We start from the raw sequence: 18,685 nt of genomic DNA on the forward strand, positions 1-18,685 counted from the left end.
ACACTTCATTCAAAGAGTCAAGACCACCTTTATTTGCCTTGTAAACAGCATAAATCAATTCAGTAGCATTGAAAACCCCCTACCAAGCCATTATTTACAAACATTTCATCAATTCTTACAGCAGAGGAGGAAAAAACCTGGAGGCAAAAAAGGCTATGTTACGGGCATTTCATGACGATAAGACGCTTTCAGGATGACCCATTTATTTATTACACTTTCAGATATCTGGTGAGCAGTAACATTCATAATAGTTAGCTAAGGAAGAAGGGGGGGGGGGAGTACTCAACAGTTAAAACAAACTATATTTTTCATATCTCAAATAAGGGGGGGGGGGGAAGCAGCCTCGAAAAAGACTTGATGCATTCTTTAAACCGAAAAAAGCTACCACTCCATGCGCGCTGGAAATTCCTCTCAACCCTTTTTAGTATTTACATGTGTGCATTCAAGTTTGACACCGCTCGGACAGATTTCAGATAAGATGATGTACAAAACGTTCACCAATCGTGAAAGAGAAGCATTTTTTTTTTATATTTCTATCACACACCAAAAAAGAATATTAAAGTATGAGCCGACGGGTAAACTTTTTTTTTTAGTGTCAATCATTGCATAGTAAACTACACTTTGAGATCGGGGGGGAGGGGGAGGGGGCGGGGCCATGCATCTGCTCACGTCGTACAAAAAAAGGTGGTAGCCAATCGCAGCGGAGGTTAAGCAACTCGACATTCATTTTTTTTTTGGGGGGGGGGGGGGGGGAATTGCGACGGGAAGGGAACGAAAACCGATGATCAGTCACGACTTCTCACAAAGCACGGCCTACGCAGAATAAAACATTCAAAGGCGAGAAAGAGGTCAGGAAAGACAAATTGTTCAAAGTGCTTTATGGCTTTGTGAGATAAGCAAAGGGATGCAGCAGACTCCAATTCAAAATGCTTGTTTTTTTTGTTTGTTTTTTTAAAACACACATGGCAGACATTTATGTACATTTTAAGGTTTTTAGATCCCTTGAAGACTCCTCCTTTAAAAACGTCTCTACTCAAAAAAATTTTGGAGGAAAACTCGTCGCTAGAAAACTCAATTTTAACGTCCCTGCTGCTAGCGATGTGACTAATCCTCTCGCCTCGCTTCTATGTCCGACACATTCATTGATCATAATCTGCACACGACACTTCATCGAGAGACGATCTTAATAAGGTTTGTTAAGAAGGTTTTGTTACAGTACAAATAGAAAATTGGGCAGAACATCCACAAACTAAAAAAAACAAAAAAAAAAAGGGGGAGGAGGCGGGATGTAAAACTGAATGTTTTCTTGATGCGGTGTGTATGGCCTTTATGTTCGCACAGTTCTCACTGTTGATATAGGGCGTTTACGAGCCATGCTAGGCACTTAGGATTATTCTGTGTTTAAAAGGTGAGGGCGATCGCGGCTAGCAGACGGGCGTCCCAGCTTCTTTGATATCGGTTAATGGTGAAAAATAACGAGCTAAACGCTGTGAAACGAGCTAAAAAGGCTGGCTTCCATTCTCGCCACAGCGACATCGAAGGAGAGCAGGAAAAAAAGCGTCCAGAAATCCAAGAGAGAAGAAGAATATCTGTGTGGTAGGATAGAAAACTAAAGATCATTTTGTCTATATTATCCCAAAGGTAAGCCGTGAGTGAATACTGAGGATCTGTCCATAAAGCTAAAAACTATTCTCTCTCTGTTAGGTTTCATCTGTGGATCCATTACGAGTGTAATCCCTGATTGCATTAGTCCTGGTGCCTTAAACCTATCAAGACCCCTCTCCTTCTTCCTGGCCTTGTTAAAAACATTTCCCCAAATGGAAATATAGTATATACTGCATACGTACAGCCAGGGTGAGGGGGGGAGGGGAGGGGGGGTGGGTTGGGGCATCTGTGCAAAAAACTAGAAGACCAATAAAATTAAGGGTTACATCGCTGTTTATCTGTCCTTGGTTGTCAGTTTTTCAATCAGCTCCTGAAGCGGGACGAGCTCTTTCCTGTCAATGAGGTTGAACTCCTGAAAAAGAGGAAAAAGGAAACAGAGTAAAAATCTGATTACGCACTTTGTGGGTGATTTCACACATGCACAAAACTCCTGCACCTCGGTTACTGAATGTGGAACAGAGAGGGGATTATTCCGTCCCCCTCATTACACATCCAGGACATTCAGTGACATTTTTTTTTTTTTTTAAATATGAATTTCTATCTCAAGTTGCAAAAAAATGTTTCTCCTCTGATTTATAATTTCTCTTCTCAGGCACCAACACTGAAAGTTTGATTCCTAACCTACTGACATCGCCTGTACCTAAAAGGATCCTGTAAGTGTCGGAGATTCTTTACCTGAACGAAAAAGATAAAGTGTTTGAAGGACGTGTTCAGGTGAGCCTCCTCCTGCAGCTGCATGACAGAGTCAAAGTGCTGGTGGTAGATGTGAGCGTAGACCCTGAAGAGGCGCTTCAGGATCGTCTTTGCCACAGACATGAAGTTTCGCTTGAAGGGGACGCCTTGGAAACAAGAGTGCAAGAAAACAAAAGCCAGTTAATAAAAAAAAACATTACAAGAGTAAAAGATGCACAGGTGATCATACTCTCAGAGGTCAAGGTGATCGTCTCGCAAAAAGACAAGGCGGTTGGTAAAAGTTTCAGACCGCAGAAAGATAGCTTTCAAACGCTGGAAGGTGTCAGAGTAGTTTTTTCAAAGAATGGATTTCTTTCAGGGTTACCAATTACAAAAGTACAAGCATGCTGTTTAGATTAATTCTAATCCTGAAAACACAAACAAGAAAAGGAGCAAAAAAAGAAAACAAACTTGCCACAATAAGTGTAATAATCACATTTCACAGAAAAGTTTATACACCAAGTGATCATGTTTCTGGTTAGCTGCTTGGTTAGCATTACAAGCTAGCAGTCAGCTTCAAAATCTTTGAACTTTCAATAATAAAAGGGAGGTGTGACTGCTGCCATGCCAGGTGCACAACGGAAGAAAACAAAGTTGTAACTATCGCTCTGCACTCAGCAGGACACAGTGAGAGCAGCCGTTGACTGTTCGTTAGCTTCCAACTCCTGAGAGAGTTCCCATCATGTTTACGACCTTCCCAGTTTCCAGTTTGACGCTCAAGAGAGCACACCTTCTGGCTGTGGACAAAGTTCATGTCATTGGCCTTAAAAAACATAAAAGCAATGCAGAAGTGCAATTGATCAAGTAAGTAAGTCAGTCCCCATCAGAGCGCTTAACATGTCCAATTTTGAGGGGAACCGGTGTCAGTGGTCAGTGCAGGAAGATTAAAGTCCTCAAAGCGGGCAGAGTTGGAATCTGACCTGTGGCTCTTTTCCTGCATGTCATTGCTTACAATCCCTCTCCTAATATCTGACTATCCACTGGCATATCTTTAAAAAATAAAGGCATAAAACGCCCAAAATTAAACCTATTAAAAGTCAATTTTTACAGCAGAAATAATAAAGACAATGCAGAAGAGCAAAAAAACTGCAGTTCCTCATTTGTCCACTTGAGGCTGGCTCCAAAAATGTGTAAATCCCGATCAGAACTCATATTAAAAAGGCTATTTTTACAGCAGAAATAAACATGTTTACAGGGTCAAACTCAGTTTTGGTCTCTTTTGCTAATTTCTTTGTGCATTAGGAGGTTATATTGAGTTTTGCATAATTAGGGGCGTGGCTGATTTGACTGACAGGTTGGCGAGTTGTAGCAGTTTGCCAGGAGGCTTCAGATCCGACTCATCTCCAACTCTTAGCCTGTTTTTAAATTAGCCAGGGGTTAGTTGGCGAGAGCATTTCCAATATTGCAAACACCATTGTTGTGATTCACAACGCCTTTTCAAAAACCAATGGGTGATGTCACTGTTACTACGTCCATGTTTTATACAGTCCATGGTACAGACAGAGAGTGATGATGGCCTGACACTAAACCATTAAGATGATGGCGACATAAAGTAATATGAACAAAATGATTTTATCTCCAAGTTTGATCAGTTTCCTGACAGTGATTCCTTTTGAAAAATCATTTGGCGTTGACTTTGAAGAATGACCAACTGAAATTAAAAGAAGCAGCCAAAAAAATGTATCCAACAAGCTGTGCATGACTTTTCCCCTTCTCTCTCTCCATTTCCCCTGTTCATCCCAACAAGCCCAAAAACTCTTAAAGCAACTGAAGGCAGCAGCAGCTCCAGCACGTTCTCTGGATTTCAAAATATCTTAACAGGCAGGCCACGGCACGATTTCAGGGAAGTGCAAACAGTCTGGACTGTGGCAGGGAACAACTCCATGGTAACGCTGTTTTCATCTGTAGTTAGAAAGGTGTGAAGTTGTTCCAACAGAACTGCTGCTCTCTCTCCACTCTCCAGATATGAGGAGCAGTTATCCAGTGACTCAGTGCACAGTAAAGCCTGAACAGTTTTTAAATCCTACACAATTTATCACACACACACACACACAAGGAGAATCTTCACAGATATTCTCTATAATCTCAAGCATGCACAAACTACATGATATGAAAATAATGGCTCAAAACATACTGCTGGTTTATATTAAGATTATCGTGCCCGGAGGAGGAACGCACCACCTCACAGGGCCTCGCGTATACCACTCACAAAACAAACTAATCTGGGCAAATAATTGGTTCCAAGCAGCCTCCCAGTCGGGAACAGTCTGGCGTAATGGGGCACAGAAACCTTGTTAACAGCTTCTTGCTAAAGAGCACAGAAAGCTACAGCACAGTTCAAGATAAGATATTTCTGAAATATATAGTTCTAAATTTAGCTAAAGGACTAAATGGTTAAATGTTGTAACCCTCACTAGTTGGCAACAGAAAAAGTTATTATTAATATTTTTATTAATGCTCTACCGCCTGGATGTAAACCAGCACAGTGGACGGAGGGGATCTCGTAGGAGCAGTTTGGCAGCATTTTGATCCAGAAAATGGAGACTGTTGTATGTAGACTGTGTCCGGTTAGACGTATAAATAACCACTCGACCGGAACCACGTTCAGCATAAGTATGAGGACATGCAAGGAGAACCGAAGGACGGTGGTACACTCAGCAAACCAATTTGACATAATTTACCCACTGTGTTTGGCCGTTTTGTGTAGAAGTGTTTCCTGTTACAATCGGACGAGTCAACCAGTCAAAACTTCTAATTTGTGTTTAATCGGCATTGAAATTAGTTTCCAAGAACATCCCCAATTAAAAGACACGCTGCAGGTTTTTTGATTGATTTTTAATGGCAGTAAATGAGACGTTTTGTTTCAGCAGCTGCATGAAAATGTACCACTCCTGGGGCGCCTAGCGGTTACGCTAAGCGCCCCACGTACAGAGGCTATAGGCCTCTTAGCAGCAGCTGTGGGTTCCAATCTGACCTCAGCACTTTGCTGCCTGTCACCCCCCACTCACTTCTCCAAACATTTTACTGTCTCTCTTCTTCTCTCCCATCCAATAGAGGCAAAAAGGCCCCAAAAAAGATCTTCGCAGAGGAGCATCTTCATTCATTAGCTCCCTCCATGGAGATGTACTGAGGCACAAACAAGACAAGTATTTGAGCTGGCTGCCTTCCAGCTCTATAAGAGTTCAACTTGTGACAGCACAGGCCTCAGCTGGTTGGGAGGTTGAGCTCTCTGCTGGCATGTATGCAAATGCAAACTCCCTTTTAATGAGCCTGTGCATTGTTAACCAAAGTAAATTCATGATACCATCATCTGGAAGTGTTTGTAGAATATGTTACAACTGGTTATGCAAATCGACGAAGACGCATTATTTTCATGTGCTTTGCTGCTGATAGGTCGGATGATCTCCCCCGAAGGCGTCGCTAATAATACGCCTGTTTATTTTTCCACATGACACACAAACTTCCCTTCACATTTCACGCTCAGAAATGTGATCAAAATCACAAAGGAGAATGTCCACAAGTTGATTTACATTTGATCAGTTTTGCATGGTAGTTTCACTTCAGTGTTTTTATTCTTCGTAGTAACACACACACAACTTTTCATTGCACATGTAGAAGAAATGTGAAATGTCATCGTCTTTAGAGCACTGATAGAAACCTCAGAGTGACACATTAAAAAAGAGAGAGAGAGAGAGAGAGAGAAAGTGACTGATTGGGTTTGATATAACGGACACAGCACCTACCGATCTTGGAAGGGAAAAGGGTCTCGTCATCCAGCTGGTCCTGCACCCAGGTCATGAGGTAATCAATATACTTGGGTGCAGAGCATTTGATGGGCTTCTTGATGTTGGTCCCATCGGCCCAATGGTACTCGTATCTACAGGCAGAACAAATAAACATTAGATTCTAGATGGTTGAATCCGTTTATAGGTACAAAAGTTTGGGGATTTCTCCAGCAGACCGCCATACATGGGCTTGGCATTCACTTTTTTGCCACTGTGGCTAGGGGCTTCCCAGAAATTACAAGCCACTCAGCATTTTCACTAGCCACAATTCTGTAGTTGGGAAATAATGTTTTACATGATTAACGTTGACTAAGCATGCTAAAATGACCGCTGTGCACAACCAAATCCCAACTTGACTTCCACTTTTGATTGAACAGTCTTGTCTTTTCTTTGTCTCCTCTTCCTTTTCAGTTTCATCGTCAGGTTTTCTCTCGTCAATGGTGAAATCGTTCCACCATTTATGTGCTTTTAGCTCCTCCCCTTTCACGTCACCGCCATGTTCACCACAGGAAGTACAGTGACTTCGGTCCCTAGCATGCAATTGGAGGCAATAGCCTTTGAGAATGGACCATTGAGCAAACAATGTGTGCAGGATGTGCTCATGGGAGTGATTGTGTTGCACATCACTGCTGAAATCCTCCCACATTTGGTGGTTTGGAGGCTGTTAAAGTAAAGCACTGGATGGGTTCAACTAAATCCTGCAGGCAAAGGTGCCCAGTTACAGAACGTCCACTAAAAGTTCTTGTTGTTGCCGCCGAGAGGCTTTGATTACTCTAAGAGTGTTGCCATTTTTTTTCACCAGAAACGCTCTCTTTACAGCCACCAGTCTCCATTGATCAGAAAAAACATTGGGGTCATTTTACCCCAGAGGATGTGTGAGTTCTTCAAACTGCTGAAAAAACTTGTTGGGGTTGTATTGTCGTGTGACTTTGGTGTTTAAACTGGTTATCTATGATCCAAAACATCCCAAATGTGGAATCTGGTGGCTATGAAATCAGCCGTTTATGGTTAAAACTGTACTTTAACGCCCTCACTGTAATTCTGGCATACAGTTTTATTAACAATCAGAGCCCATTGGTGGGCAAAACAGCCACTTCTAGTGGACGTACTTTGATCGGGTGCATTTGCCAAGAGTAGATTAAGTTGCAGCACACACAGCCTGTTTGGCAGCGGCCAGCTGAAGCAATCCTTTTGTTCATGTAGACTCCAAATATCTAAAAAATAGGGCTAATTGTTACAAATACCGGAATTCTCTTTTCAATGCTGATTACTTTCAATCTAAATCTCATGAGCTCTGTTTTCCTTAAGCGATAATTTCAAGTAAAGCATCCACTGAGAAGCTAATGAGCCCAGCAGCAGGGGGGACCAAGTGTGACTGTGATAAACTTACTTGGGACCAGCAGACATGACTGGACAGCTCTCCTCTGTGCAGAAATCTGTGATGGTGCCATACAGCATGTTGATCTGGTTGAAGAAATCCACAGCTGGAGAAAAAGAAAACAAAACAACATATTCAAAGGAAGAGTAGATGAGAGAAAATACCATCTGTGCCAACGGAAATAGCTGGCATCAAGTTTCCTAGCAGCAGACCAGGACACACTCCAGTTATCTGCAAATTGAGTTATCACTCATTTTGAAAGGGCGAACAGCCAAGTTTTGCTTCCATGTGTTTGACAGATCCATTTAAAGCGTGGGCAGAGTTATTGTGGGTGTTTCATTTGCTGATGTCGCAGAGAAGAAAACACATCCCTTTTAGTGTTTGGTCAGGTTTACAAAGTCCAAACGTTTGTGAAGATAAAGTCGATTAAGTTAGATGTTGAAGGTACCCTTTTTAAAACACAAGATACCATGATTTTTAGTTCCAACTATGCTTTCACACATGCACTGAAAACAAAAAACAACTTCTGATCTTCAACATGCAATTTGTACATTTTGCCACCAGGGGGCTCTTAATCAAAACAATAACAAAAGATGACATCGAGGCTGGCGGGGGAATCATGAGAGTGATTCTCTCTTCTTGTGCAGGAGTCCATTTGAGGAAAAACACCGACAAAAGATCAAGAGATGCTCAGGAGAAACCAGCTGGATCACGAGAATTATTCATTTAAAAGAAAGCGAACCAGTATCAGTCTACCCTCTACATGTAACCTTCCCCACTGGGTTCTGGCAAAAGACCCCTGCTGCATGTCATAAGCGCCGTTACTGTCACTAACCATCACGATCAAAAATGCACAACAATAGAAAGGACAGCTCGACTAGAACAAAGGCCATGAGTTATGTAATAAGACAAGGTCATTCTAACTTCCCTTTATTGTGCAAGCTGAAACATCCATCTGTTTCTACAACACTTTTCATGAATAGAAATAGAAGGATCACCACGGCAACGAGGGGGTGAAGTTATCTCTCCAGCACACTCCAAAAAGCTTAAACATGTGTGAACTTGCTGAGTAAACATTATCTGTAAACACTGTGGAAAAACACTAGACACATAAAGCCACTATTCTTTAAGTGTCTGGTGTTTGAAAGACTTTTTAAAATGTATAAAAAAGAACAACTATGTAATATAATCCATCAAAATCAACTCTGATTCACTTTATCAGACTCAAAGTGCAGCATGAGAGTTAAAAACCAAAGGGGGAAATAACTAATTTCAAATCAAATCCTTACCAAAACTCATAAAAGGTTTTAAAACTAAAGCTTTGTTCAGTTGTGAATATGCCGAGTCACTGCACATCCCAACCCCTGAAGGACACTCTGACTTGAGAGGACATTACTCTTTTACTGACCGGCCATTTGTCTACATTCAGAGGAAGGCAAACAAGGCTCCAGCAGCACAGACAATAAGGTCTATTTAACATTCACAGGGGTTTTCCCAGCATGAATGGACACAGCCTTTAGAGGGGATGCCAATACCTTACACCCTGATGTTCTACCTCGGCTGATTTTTGACATGTGGGCAATTTGAGATCTGAGGACAGCTGAGGAGAAAGCAAATATGAAAGACTAAATGTGACCGATTCTTTGCATTAAAAGGCTTGTTAAGGTGAGGTTAGCCTACCAGGAATCTAAACCTAGAAGGGTGTGTAGTAGTAAGGGTGGGGGGAGGTAAAATTGGAGCTTACTGTTGACAGCAACCCATTCATTCAAGTCTTCGCCCTCAGGCAACATGACAGCCATGCGCAGGTTTCCACTCCCCAGCGTAGCCTCGGCATGTTTCAACAACTCGTACTGATGAGAACCCTCCGGGATATTCTTCTTGGGCTTGAACGTCCGGGCTGAACGGTTTCCACTGTGAGTCATATTTCAAAAAAGAGGAAGAACAGACAAGTTGACAAATAAGGAAGATCAGTCAGATGTGATGGTGACAAATCCTGCGTTCCCCGTTCTTGTAACTCAGAGTTTTTCCTAGAAACAGGACAGAATCTTTTCTCTCTCTTTTTTTTTTTTTTTTTTTTTTTTTTTAAAAGACAAGCTGACAAAAGAGTTGAGCTCTTGTTGAGCTGATGGAGTTTGGAAGAATCACAGTGAAGGACCAGAACACTGGGTCTCTCTGTGTCTTTAATGAGGCCATTTGGAGAGGTGCTGTACACAATCCCACACCGCCCCATTAAACAGGAATTTCAGAGAAGCATCATCACGACATGCTGCTCTAATCAGTCCTCTTTTCAAATCAGAAGATTTACATAACACAAAACCAAATTCACATATTAAAATCCAACATTACTAGATTGATTTGATTTGATAGTGGAAATCTCATGTTACCAGAACTGTAAACTTCCTTTTTCGATACCACTACAATAAATAGAAGATAGGCATCCAATGTTAGATCATTTCCTGTTTGTCAAAGGTCAAAGAATTGCATGAAAACTCCTGCACGCTTTCCAAATTGTACAAACACTTTGGCAACGTTTTGGTAGATATTTTTGATTTATTGATTTCTCTCCTACGCACTCCATGTCTTATGACATGGATGTAGTTCTCAGAATCAGAATCAGAATCAGAGATCCTTTATTAATACTGGGGAGAAATGTGGTCATTACGTAAGCTCTCAAACGCAATATAAAGTAGTAAATGACAAACTGGGTTCCCCATGCACAGCCAACCTACGCTCTCAGGCGCCACTCGGTTGCAGGAACTTACAATGAAAAATAAATCAATAATCCCTTGCACTCTGAAAATGACTTTACTGTAACTTTATTGTGAGCAAACAACATGTTTTTCGCCTGCAGCTTCCTCAGGATCGCCCAGCGTAACATCACATGACCAATCATCACGATTAATATCATTCTGGGTCATAACGAAAACTAACCATTTGTATTTAACACACCTGTGTGGATGCTGGGTGAACCTGTTACAATAAAGTAAGAGTAAAGTAGTTTTCAGTGTGCCACAGATTAGTGATTTAATTTAAAATATAAAGTAGTGTTTGAAAGCCGAGTCTGATTTTTAGTTGCTTAAATCTTCAGTACTTTTTTAATACTGTTGATCATTAATCGGCTCTATCGTTTTAAAAACATGTGGTGGTAACAAAAAGTATTTAACATTTTGAGCACCTTACAGGGCAGGAGATATTTTTAGATTTTGTAGCAGAACAGAGTTTAACACCCGAGGTCTTACAGTAAAATGTTCTCCATAACCTCTCCTCTAGCTTCTAATCAACTTAGCATTAAACCATTAAAGCGTCAGCTGTGGCTAATCACATGAATCAGCATCCTCGAGCCTGAAAGACACGATGGTAAACATTAAGAGGAGGCTTAAGATGCTACTGCTGGAAAACTGAAATGCAAAGTTTAAGTATGTTGGAGATGCCCAGAAAACGGACTGGTCATAAATCAAGAACTTTAAGAGAGGAGGGCTGGGTGTAGGTCTAGTCATTGGCTATTTATCTTTATCTTCTGATAATCATTTCATGAAACATTTAAGCTTTTAACATTGTCAGAAAATACAAGAAAATGTTGGGTTTGGTTCCCAACCTTCTTTGTCTGGTGTTGTGACTCCACTTTGACTTTAAATAACTGAACATGAACTTCTAAACTCCATGTGATCTGCAGAGTCCCTCTGCACCTTTAAGAAAAAGCTAAAGACCCAGCTCTTTCATGAATACCTACTAACTTAATGATGATGGTCTCCATATTATTGATGATGATGATGGTAATGACGATGGTTTTTGTTTGATAACGACGACTTATAAGATGGTTTCTATACTGATTAGAGCTCTCAAGAACTGCTCTCAATGTTGTGCTTTGCCTCTGGTCACTTCCTGTCAGCACCTGTGTGTCCAATCAGACTCAAAGCTGATCGTTTGCTCTTACTGACATTGTTCCCTTTTTTCTAGATCCTTGCTTGTGTTGTTCTTACTCTCTGATGTACGTCGCTTTGGATAAAAGCGTCTGCTAAGTGAATTGTAGAATAACTCTGGCGACCTCTTAAAATGAATCTGTTTCTCATCATGTAATTTTTCTACTGTGTTGCAAATAAACATTCATCTAGTCCAGGGACGGGCAACTTTAGTCACAGCAAGGGCCACATTCATTTAATTCTCACCGCCAGGGGGCCAAATTGTAGAATACAAAAAACGATAACAGTCAATTTTGTCTCAAATTTAACTCAACATATACCAGAGATCAATTATTATTATGCACATATTTCTGCTTTTCGTGAATTCATGGCAGATTTTGTCATGTTTTGATATATAAAAATTGACCTGGGGGCCACATTGAGGGTTGACGAGGGCCGCATGTGGCCCCCGGGCCGCCAGTTGCCCCCCCCTGATCTAAGACAACATCTTAGGCTTCTTCCTGTTTATTATTGTGTTCAGAAGAAGAAAAGCTGGGAGGATATTTCTGCACAATCAGAGACTTGTTTTCACAGTTTTCAATATATTTTACATTAATTAATAAATGCATATTTCAGACAGACCTGTAAGTCCAGGTTAGAGACTCACAGGTGTGTTCAGTTCATAAAACTGCAGGTTTGATTTACACTTAACTTCTCATGTTATTTTTCATCTCCCTCTTTTTATATTTCAGTTTCTGTTTGAGTTGTTTATTTTTATTGTTCTTTATGATTATTTAAATCTTTTAATATGTGTTTCTGCCCTTTGTTGTGATGCTTTTGATGCCTTGTGGTGAAGCACTTTGTTGCTGAAATGTGCGACATAAATAAACTTGTCTTCTGTCACACCGGGGGGAGGATTAGCTCCCATCAACCAGGAAATAGCCGGGTCCGCTGTTTAACACCTCTCAGATAACTTACCTATTATATCACATTAATGTCGCGAATAATTTAAATGTCAAATCCATTTCACATCCAGGTTTAAGTGATTTATCATCTACAATCGGCTCAGACGCTGTTTTTACACAATAATGGTGAAAAAAGCAGCGCTGATCAGATTGTAGATTCAGAGGTGAGTTCAGGAAGTAGTCGCAGCCCGTGTTATGCTACAGCTAGCCGCTTAGCTAGCCATGAAAAGGCGAGTCACTATTATGTTTTTTTTAGAGTAAAACACTGAATGTAAAAACAACATAAGGACAATAATAACTTACAAAAGGAAGCTCATGTTTCCTCAGGACGCTGAAAATAAAAAATAACTCTTGATAAAAATAAAAAAATGAGCGAAGAATCAAAGTGAAGGCAGATGATTTAAATCCTGTTTCTTCTTCGCTTCCGGTTAAAGAACTTCCGGGAGAAAACAAATCTAATAATAACGATAGTAGAGGAAATAAATAGACGTAAAGATAAGATAAAAAATGTGGATTTTAAAGGTAGACTGGTCCACTGAACGCTGCTCTGTACGCTGAGAGGCAGCAGCGTACTGTATGTAGTGCTTACTTCTTCATCTGACGTCCAAAGCGGATCCGAAGCCCTTTCTGTCGCCTGGCGCCATCTAGCGGTGAAAGAAAGAACACACATTTTCTTTTTTTTTTCCGCTTTATGGTGGTTGGCACCTGGCACTCACCTTGCAGGTGTATTACCGCCACCTACTGTGTTGGAGTGTACACTACAGTTCATATATTACCTTTAAAGGTCACATATACAGTAATCGTCCTTTTCAATCAGTTTGAATAAATCTCAGAGCTCAAAACATGACTGTGAGTTAGTTTATTGCTAAAAATCCATTTTGATCCTGTAATTATTATAATTATTTAATTTTCTATTATTGTATTTTTTTTACTTAGTTTTTATTAATTTTTCTCATCAACAACAGTACAATATGGAAAATATATTTATATATTTATTTTCCTTTTTCCAGCTGTATAGTTACATTTGGATATTAAGCCAGCAGAAATAGATTACAAAAGTAAGATACAAATCAAAATGTCCACTCCAAAGATTATACATATACACAATAATACACATAAATGCTTCATTATTATCATTGTATTATTGTATTGCTTCATTATTATCATTGTATTATTGTATTATTATTATTATTATTATTCTTTAGCATCTATATATATACATATATACTGTACATTCTATATATTTTTATTATATTATTATACTAGTCTATATTATATAACATTTCATTATATTACACTATATTGTTCATATTGCACTATATTATATTATATTATACTACATTATATTATATAACTGCACTCTGCATTACTGTGGTACAACACTGCCTCTCTTCTCTGATGTTTACATTATTTGCTGCTATTTATAATACCAAGTCACTTTAATCATCACTTGCCACTTTATCTTGTCATTCTCTGCAAATACTGTCTCAATTCTCAATTCCCCCCAGTTAACTTCATCATTCATTTTGTACTTGTATATACCCCCTGTTTTTATTTTTATTTTTATTTATCTTATCTTTTCTGTTTAATGTGTATTTTTGAGCTTTCTTGTCTGTGCTGCTGTAACGCCTGAATTTCCCCTCTGGGGATCAATAAAGTATTATCCTATCCTATAAACAAACAAGTACATAAATAAATGTTCATAAAAGTAGAGGAGAAATGAAAATCATAAATAAAAGTTGTAATCATAAAGAAATAAATTCTAATCCACTCAAAGAAATCACGTGTCAAAGTACAAGTGCGAAGTCAAACCCAAAGGGAAAAATGGTGCATGATCTTGGTCTGCACCCAAATTAAACAACACTCTCTATTGCATTAGTAAAGCCAGTTCAGGTCTCCATCTTGTTGTGAAAGTTTCTCTTTGGAGTCTTAATTGGTATGTAATTTGTTCCATTTGGTAAATGTCCCAAACTTTCTGGATCCATGTATTGTAAGTGGGAGGATCTGGTTTCAACCAGCGTATGGTGATGCACTTCAGGGCCGCTGTGAATAAGATATTAGACAAGTACTTTTTGGCCCTGCCATTCAGGCCAACAGGCGTCACTCCAAGTATCGCCACCAGGGGGTCTTGTGGAATGTCCTTTTGTTATTGTATTTTATTTAACTGATGTAAATATGTTTGATTTTTTTAAAGAGATTTATTTTTCTGCCTTTAATGGAGAGACAGGACAGTTAGGAATCAGGGAGAGAGAGAGAGGAATGACATGAGGGAAAGAAGCCACAGGTGGGATGTGAACCCGGGCCGCCCGCTTGAGACGACAGCCTCTATACATGGGGCGCGCACACTAACCACTGCGCCACCAGCGCCCCAATATGTCAGATTTTTAACTTCTATTTTTATTTTTAATAATTATATTCATGTTTTCTTGAGCTGCTGTAATGCAAAAATTTTCCCCACGGGAGATCAATAAAGTTTGTCTTTATCTTTATTAGCATCTTCACCTCGTGATTCAAAATCAATAATGTTTCACACTGTGTGTGTTTTTAATAATTCACTTAGCAGACGCTTTTATCCAAAGTGACGTACATCAGAGAGTAAGTACAACACTAATCCATTCATATACCGCCACTGAAGCAGCAGGAGCAACGTGGGGTTAAGTGTCTTGCCTAAGGACACATCGGACATGCTGCTCAGCTGGGGATTGAACCCTTGACCTTCCGGTTGAGAGGCAACAACTCTACCTACTGAGCCTCAGCTGCCCAATAATAACTGTCTTTCCACAATTGGAAGTGTACATAATGTATATACTTAGTATTAATCTATTTCTATTGTCTTTTTCTTCCTTTATTTAATTCATGTAAAATATGTTTGTTTTTTTACTTTTAGCTATTTTTTGCTAATTATATTCTTGTTTTTTGAGCTGTTGTAACAGCAAAATTTCTCCCAATGGAGAAACAATTAAGTTAATCTTATCTTATCTTATTTTAGCATCCCATAATCCCCTCTGTTTCAGCCCAGTTCAGAATCATAGACTGTAAATATTAATGGAGGAAGCCTGAGTGACATCCACCCATCTGCAGGGAGCCCATCGATGGCTGTATAATCAATCAATCGCCTCCATTATAGAGAAATCCCAGAGTGTTATGGCTGTTTCTGGCTTAAATGACCAAAAATAAGCCTCAAAGTTTCAGTGATATTATCTGTGTTGTACTCAGACGTGGGAAGGTGGACTCAACCATGTGTCCCTTCAAATGTTTTTATTTTTTTAGTCCGCCTGCCTTGTACACTACGCTTCATGATCACATTACATTTGTTGTATTATGATGTAATGTACAAGAGGTAACCCGGTGGGTCCTGAGCAAATTTAAAGGGATTAAGCAGAGCTTTCTTGCCAGTTAATGTTGACTAAATGAGAGTTGCAAAGGGTTTTCACTCGTGGTGATATTTTTCTGCTAAAGACAGCTTCTAATAAGTTTGTGTGTGTATTTCTTAAAGGGGACATATTATGAAAAATCTACTTTTACAGTGTTTTTGAACATATATTTGTGTAACCTGAGTGTCTACTGACCCACAACATGTGAAATAAACCCATCCAGTCCTTTGTTTGTGGTCTGCATAAGTCTTACAACACAGAGAAAAATGCTCCGTTTCAAATTGGCTCTCCTTGTGACATCACAGTGGGATTCTGGTAAAAAAAATACTTCCCCTCCCCTGGTATCTCCACCTCAAGTCCAGAGCAAAACTTTTGCACAGGTCTGCCATTTTTATTCTCGCTACAGAGGAGTGATGTCTACAGGGAAAACTCAGGGGGGCGGCTAATTGCATTTAAAGAGACACACACACCAAAACGGAGCGTTCTGAGAGAGCTGGTTTATACAGGCTCACAAACCTCCTCTGGTGCTTGATTCATGTTATATTTTGACCAAAGCACAGCCCAGATGTTTCATTTTATAATATAAATAAATATAAATATAATATATATATAATATATATTATAATATATAAATATAAATATAATAAAAAATAAATATATATAACTATAAATAAATATAATATAAATAAATATTATTTATTTATTATATATCAACTGTCTCCAACATAACGATGACGTCACGAGCCGTGTTGCCTTTACATGCTGTCTGAAATGTGTCGTTTATTTATCGCGGTAGCTGTTCTAAACCTGTTCTGTCATATCACACATCGTATTTTCGCTCTCGTATCTACTCTGTCTCTTACTAAGAGCAGTGGCGGATTATGTATATGTAAAAAACAATCAGAATTAATGACGGTAATGTGGTTTTGTTAGCATGTTTTGGGTTAGTACTCGTCTCGCACTAGGACCGCGCAGCCGCTTGTCAGCTGGCGCGGCAGCCCCCATATATGCGACGCGGCTCTGCATGGCCCGAAGCTTTTTTTCTTCCCAAGCTTGTTGCGAAAACGGATGTGCCTGCTGTAACAGGCCCATGTCTGAAACCCCAGACAGACGGTCACATCTCAACAGAAAGACAGCTACACTCGGAAGAACAGGTAAACGCCTCCTTGTATCCGAAACTACAGTATCTGCCCGTATCGTGTAACGTTCAGGTTCTCTCGCCTGTGCAACGTATTCGTGAGGCGTTCGCTGTCAAATCCCTCAACCTGAGCTTACATGTTATTTTTCTTTATTCGCAGCAGCAGCAGCAGCAAGATGGAGTGTGAGTGGAAGCCAGACGAGCAGGGACTTCAACAGATTCTGCAGCTGCTGAAGGAGTCTCAGTCGCCGGATACGTCCACGCAAAGATCCGTGCAGCAAGTATCCTTACTCATGTTGTTAATACACGTTAATTAACTTGTTATTCTTTGGTAATAATCACGTCGACTCAACAGGCTAGCTCCCTGCTAACACTAGCCTAGGTGGGCACCGTTAGGAGAAGCAGGTTACGCAGGCAGGTGTTCTGCAGAGATGTGCTGCCCTGTCGAAAAATGCAACCATAGCGAGAAACGGAGAGGCCCCAGTGGCGATTCTAGAGTCTGTCGGGGCCCTAGTCTGAAATCAACTGGGGGGGCCCTCCAACCTTTATGTCTGCCAGCTGATGCTTTCTCCTCTTCCAGTGTTTATTTTTTTTATCTCACATAGACAGCTAAGTCCTCTACAATTTTCTTCGGTGACATTCATTGACAAGCTTTGGTTATGGGGCCCCTTGAGGGAGGTTTCCTACTGTCATTGGGAGTAAGAAAATTGGATGCATGCTTTGGGACTTTATGATTAAAACCTTTGATTTAGATTTTAGTAGGAAGCATAATATCGATGGACAAAAATAATGTTCCCTGTCTTGCACAGAGTTGCATGGTAGCAGTATTTGACAGTACACCTAGTTAGTGTTTTTATCTCCCTTAAGCTAAACATGCTACATGCATGATTGAAAACCTTCTCCTAATTTCACATCAGAGTTTCTCAAAAGGACTAAATGATATTAATGATCAAATAAAATAATGACGTAGTGCTGAAAATGTCCTTCAGACAAGCGTGGGAAACCCAGATGACGCTCCGGTGGAAATAATAATTAAGTTAACAGCAGTGAGTTCATGCATCAACATTGTAGTACATCATCCTCAACCTAATCTCCTAAACGAGCTGCACTGTTGAGTATTTAATGAGCTTTTAGATAAACATGATATTATTTTTACACCATGATCGCTGGTACAAAATGTGAAACTACGTCCCCTCAATCGACAGGCCGTAAAGATGATGACAAGACGGTGAACATGTTGATACAAAAACCAGCAACATGGCAGAAATCAACAAATCTTTAAAGGAAGAATGTGCGACATTTTAAATACAAACAGCAGAAATCCAGTCTCTCCTGTGTAAATGTGTCTCTGAGTCATCATGACTTCTGCCTACAGTGAGTGAGAAGCTCGAGTCCCGCTGGCTGTTGTTGTTGTCAGCGCCGTGTTTACATCGTGTTTACTGGTTTTGGTTTTCATGCTGGTGCTCAAGTGCGACATCTACTGGATCAAAAAACAAAGTGGCTCATTCTTCCTTTAAATAAAAAATGTTGAACTAATATGTGAATACATTTTAAATACAGTAAAATACCTCTTTTAAATGAACCCACCCATCTGTTGCCATAGTAACATAATTGACCAGAATGTGTATTTTAGCATCTGCTGCGCTCCTCAGCACTGCATTATTGTGTTATGCAGGAAGGTATTTATTAGTTAATTTAATTTTAAAATGCTTGGACATAAGAGAGCAAAACTCAAACTGCAAACATACC

General features: G+C 39.9%; 2 protein-coding genes across 5 annotated transcripts in view; one reads left to right on the forward strand and one right to left on the reverse strand.

Annotated features, from left to right (window-relative positions):
- Positions 1-8: 8 nt before the first annotated feature.
- Positions 9-13,026, reverse strand: LOC132991940 (MOB kinase activator 1B). Its single transcript, XM_061060951.1, has 6 exons — positions 12,728-13,026; positions 9,305-9,471; positions 7,573-7,666; positions 6,141-6,274; positions 2,341-2,504; positions 9-2,017 (listed from the first exon to the last, which is right to left on the reverse strand). Exons 1-6 carry the CDS (start codon positions 12,739-12,741, stop codon positions 1,940-1,942), a joined length of 651 nt encoding a protein of 216 aa, XP_060916934.1. The 5' UTR covers positions 12,742-13,026; the 3' UTR covers positions 9-1,939.
- Positions 13,027-16,815: 3,789 nt separating this feature from the next.
- tnpo1 (transportin 1) overlaps positions 16,816-18,685 on the forward strand; it is a 35,266-nt gene continuing 33,396 nt past the window's right edge. Inside the window, exons 1-2 of one of the 4 annotated variants that reach the window (XR_009676269.1) lie at positions 16,816-16,952; positions 17,097-17,217. Coding sequence is in view for 3 of the 4 variants with exons in the window: in XM_061060707.1 (XP_060916690.1) it covers positions 17,113-17,217 (105 nt within the window). In the remaining variant the exon portion in view is untranslated. The remainder of the gene's footprint in view (positions 16,953-17,096; positions 17,218-18,685) is intronic. The other 3 variants (XM_061060707.1, XM_061060709.1, XM_061060710.1) reach the window with 3 other exon arrangements.

Source organism: Labrus mixtus, chromosome 17, assembly GCF_963584025.1.
Source record: "Labrus mixtus chromosome 17, fLabMix1.1, whole genome shotgun sequence".
NCBI classification, from domain to species: domain Eukaryota; kingdom Metazoa; phylum Chordata; class Actinopteri; order Labriformes; family Labridae; genus Labrus; species Labrus mixtus.

Excerpts from the sequence above, each read along its gene's own strand:
- LOC132991940 (XM_061060951.1), bottom strand. Across the intron at positions 7,667-9,304 it reads TGAATGGGTTGCTGTCAACA|CTGTGGATTTCTTCAACCAG; the intron begins GTAAGCTCCAAT and ends CTTTTTCTCCAG. Across the intron at positions 2,505-6,140 it reads CCTTTTCCCTTCCAAGATCG|GCGTCCCCTTCAAGCGAAAC; the intron begins GTAGGTGCTGTG and ends CTTGTTTCCAAG.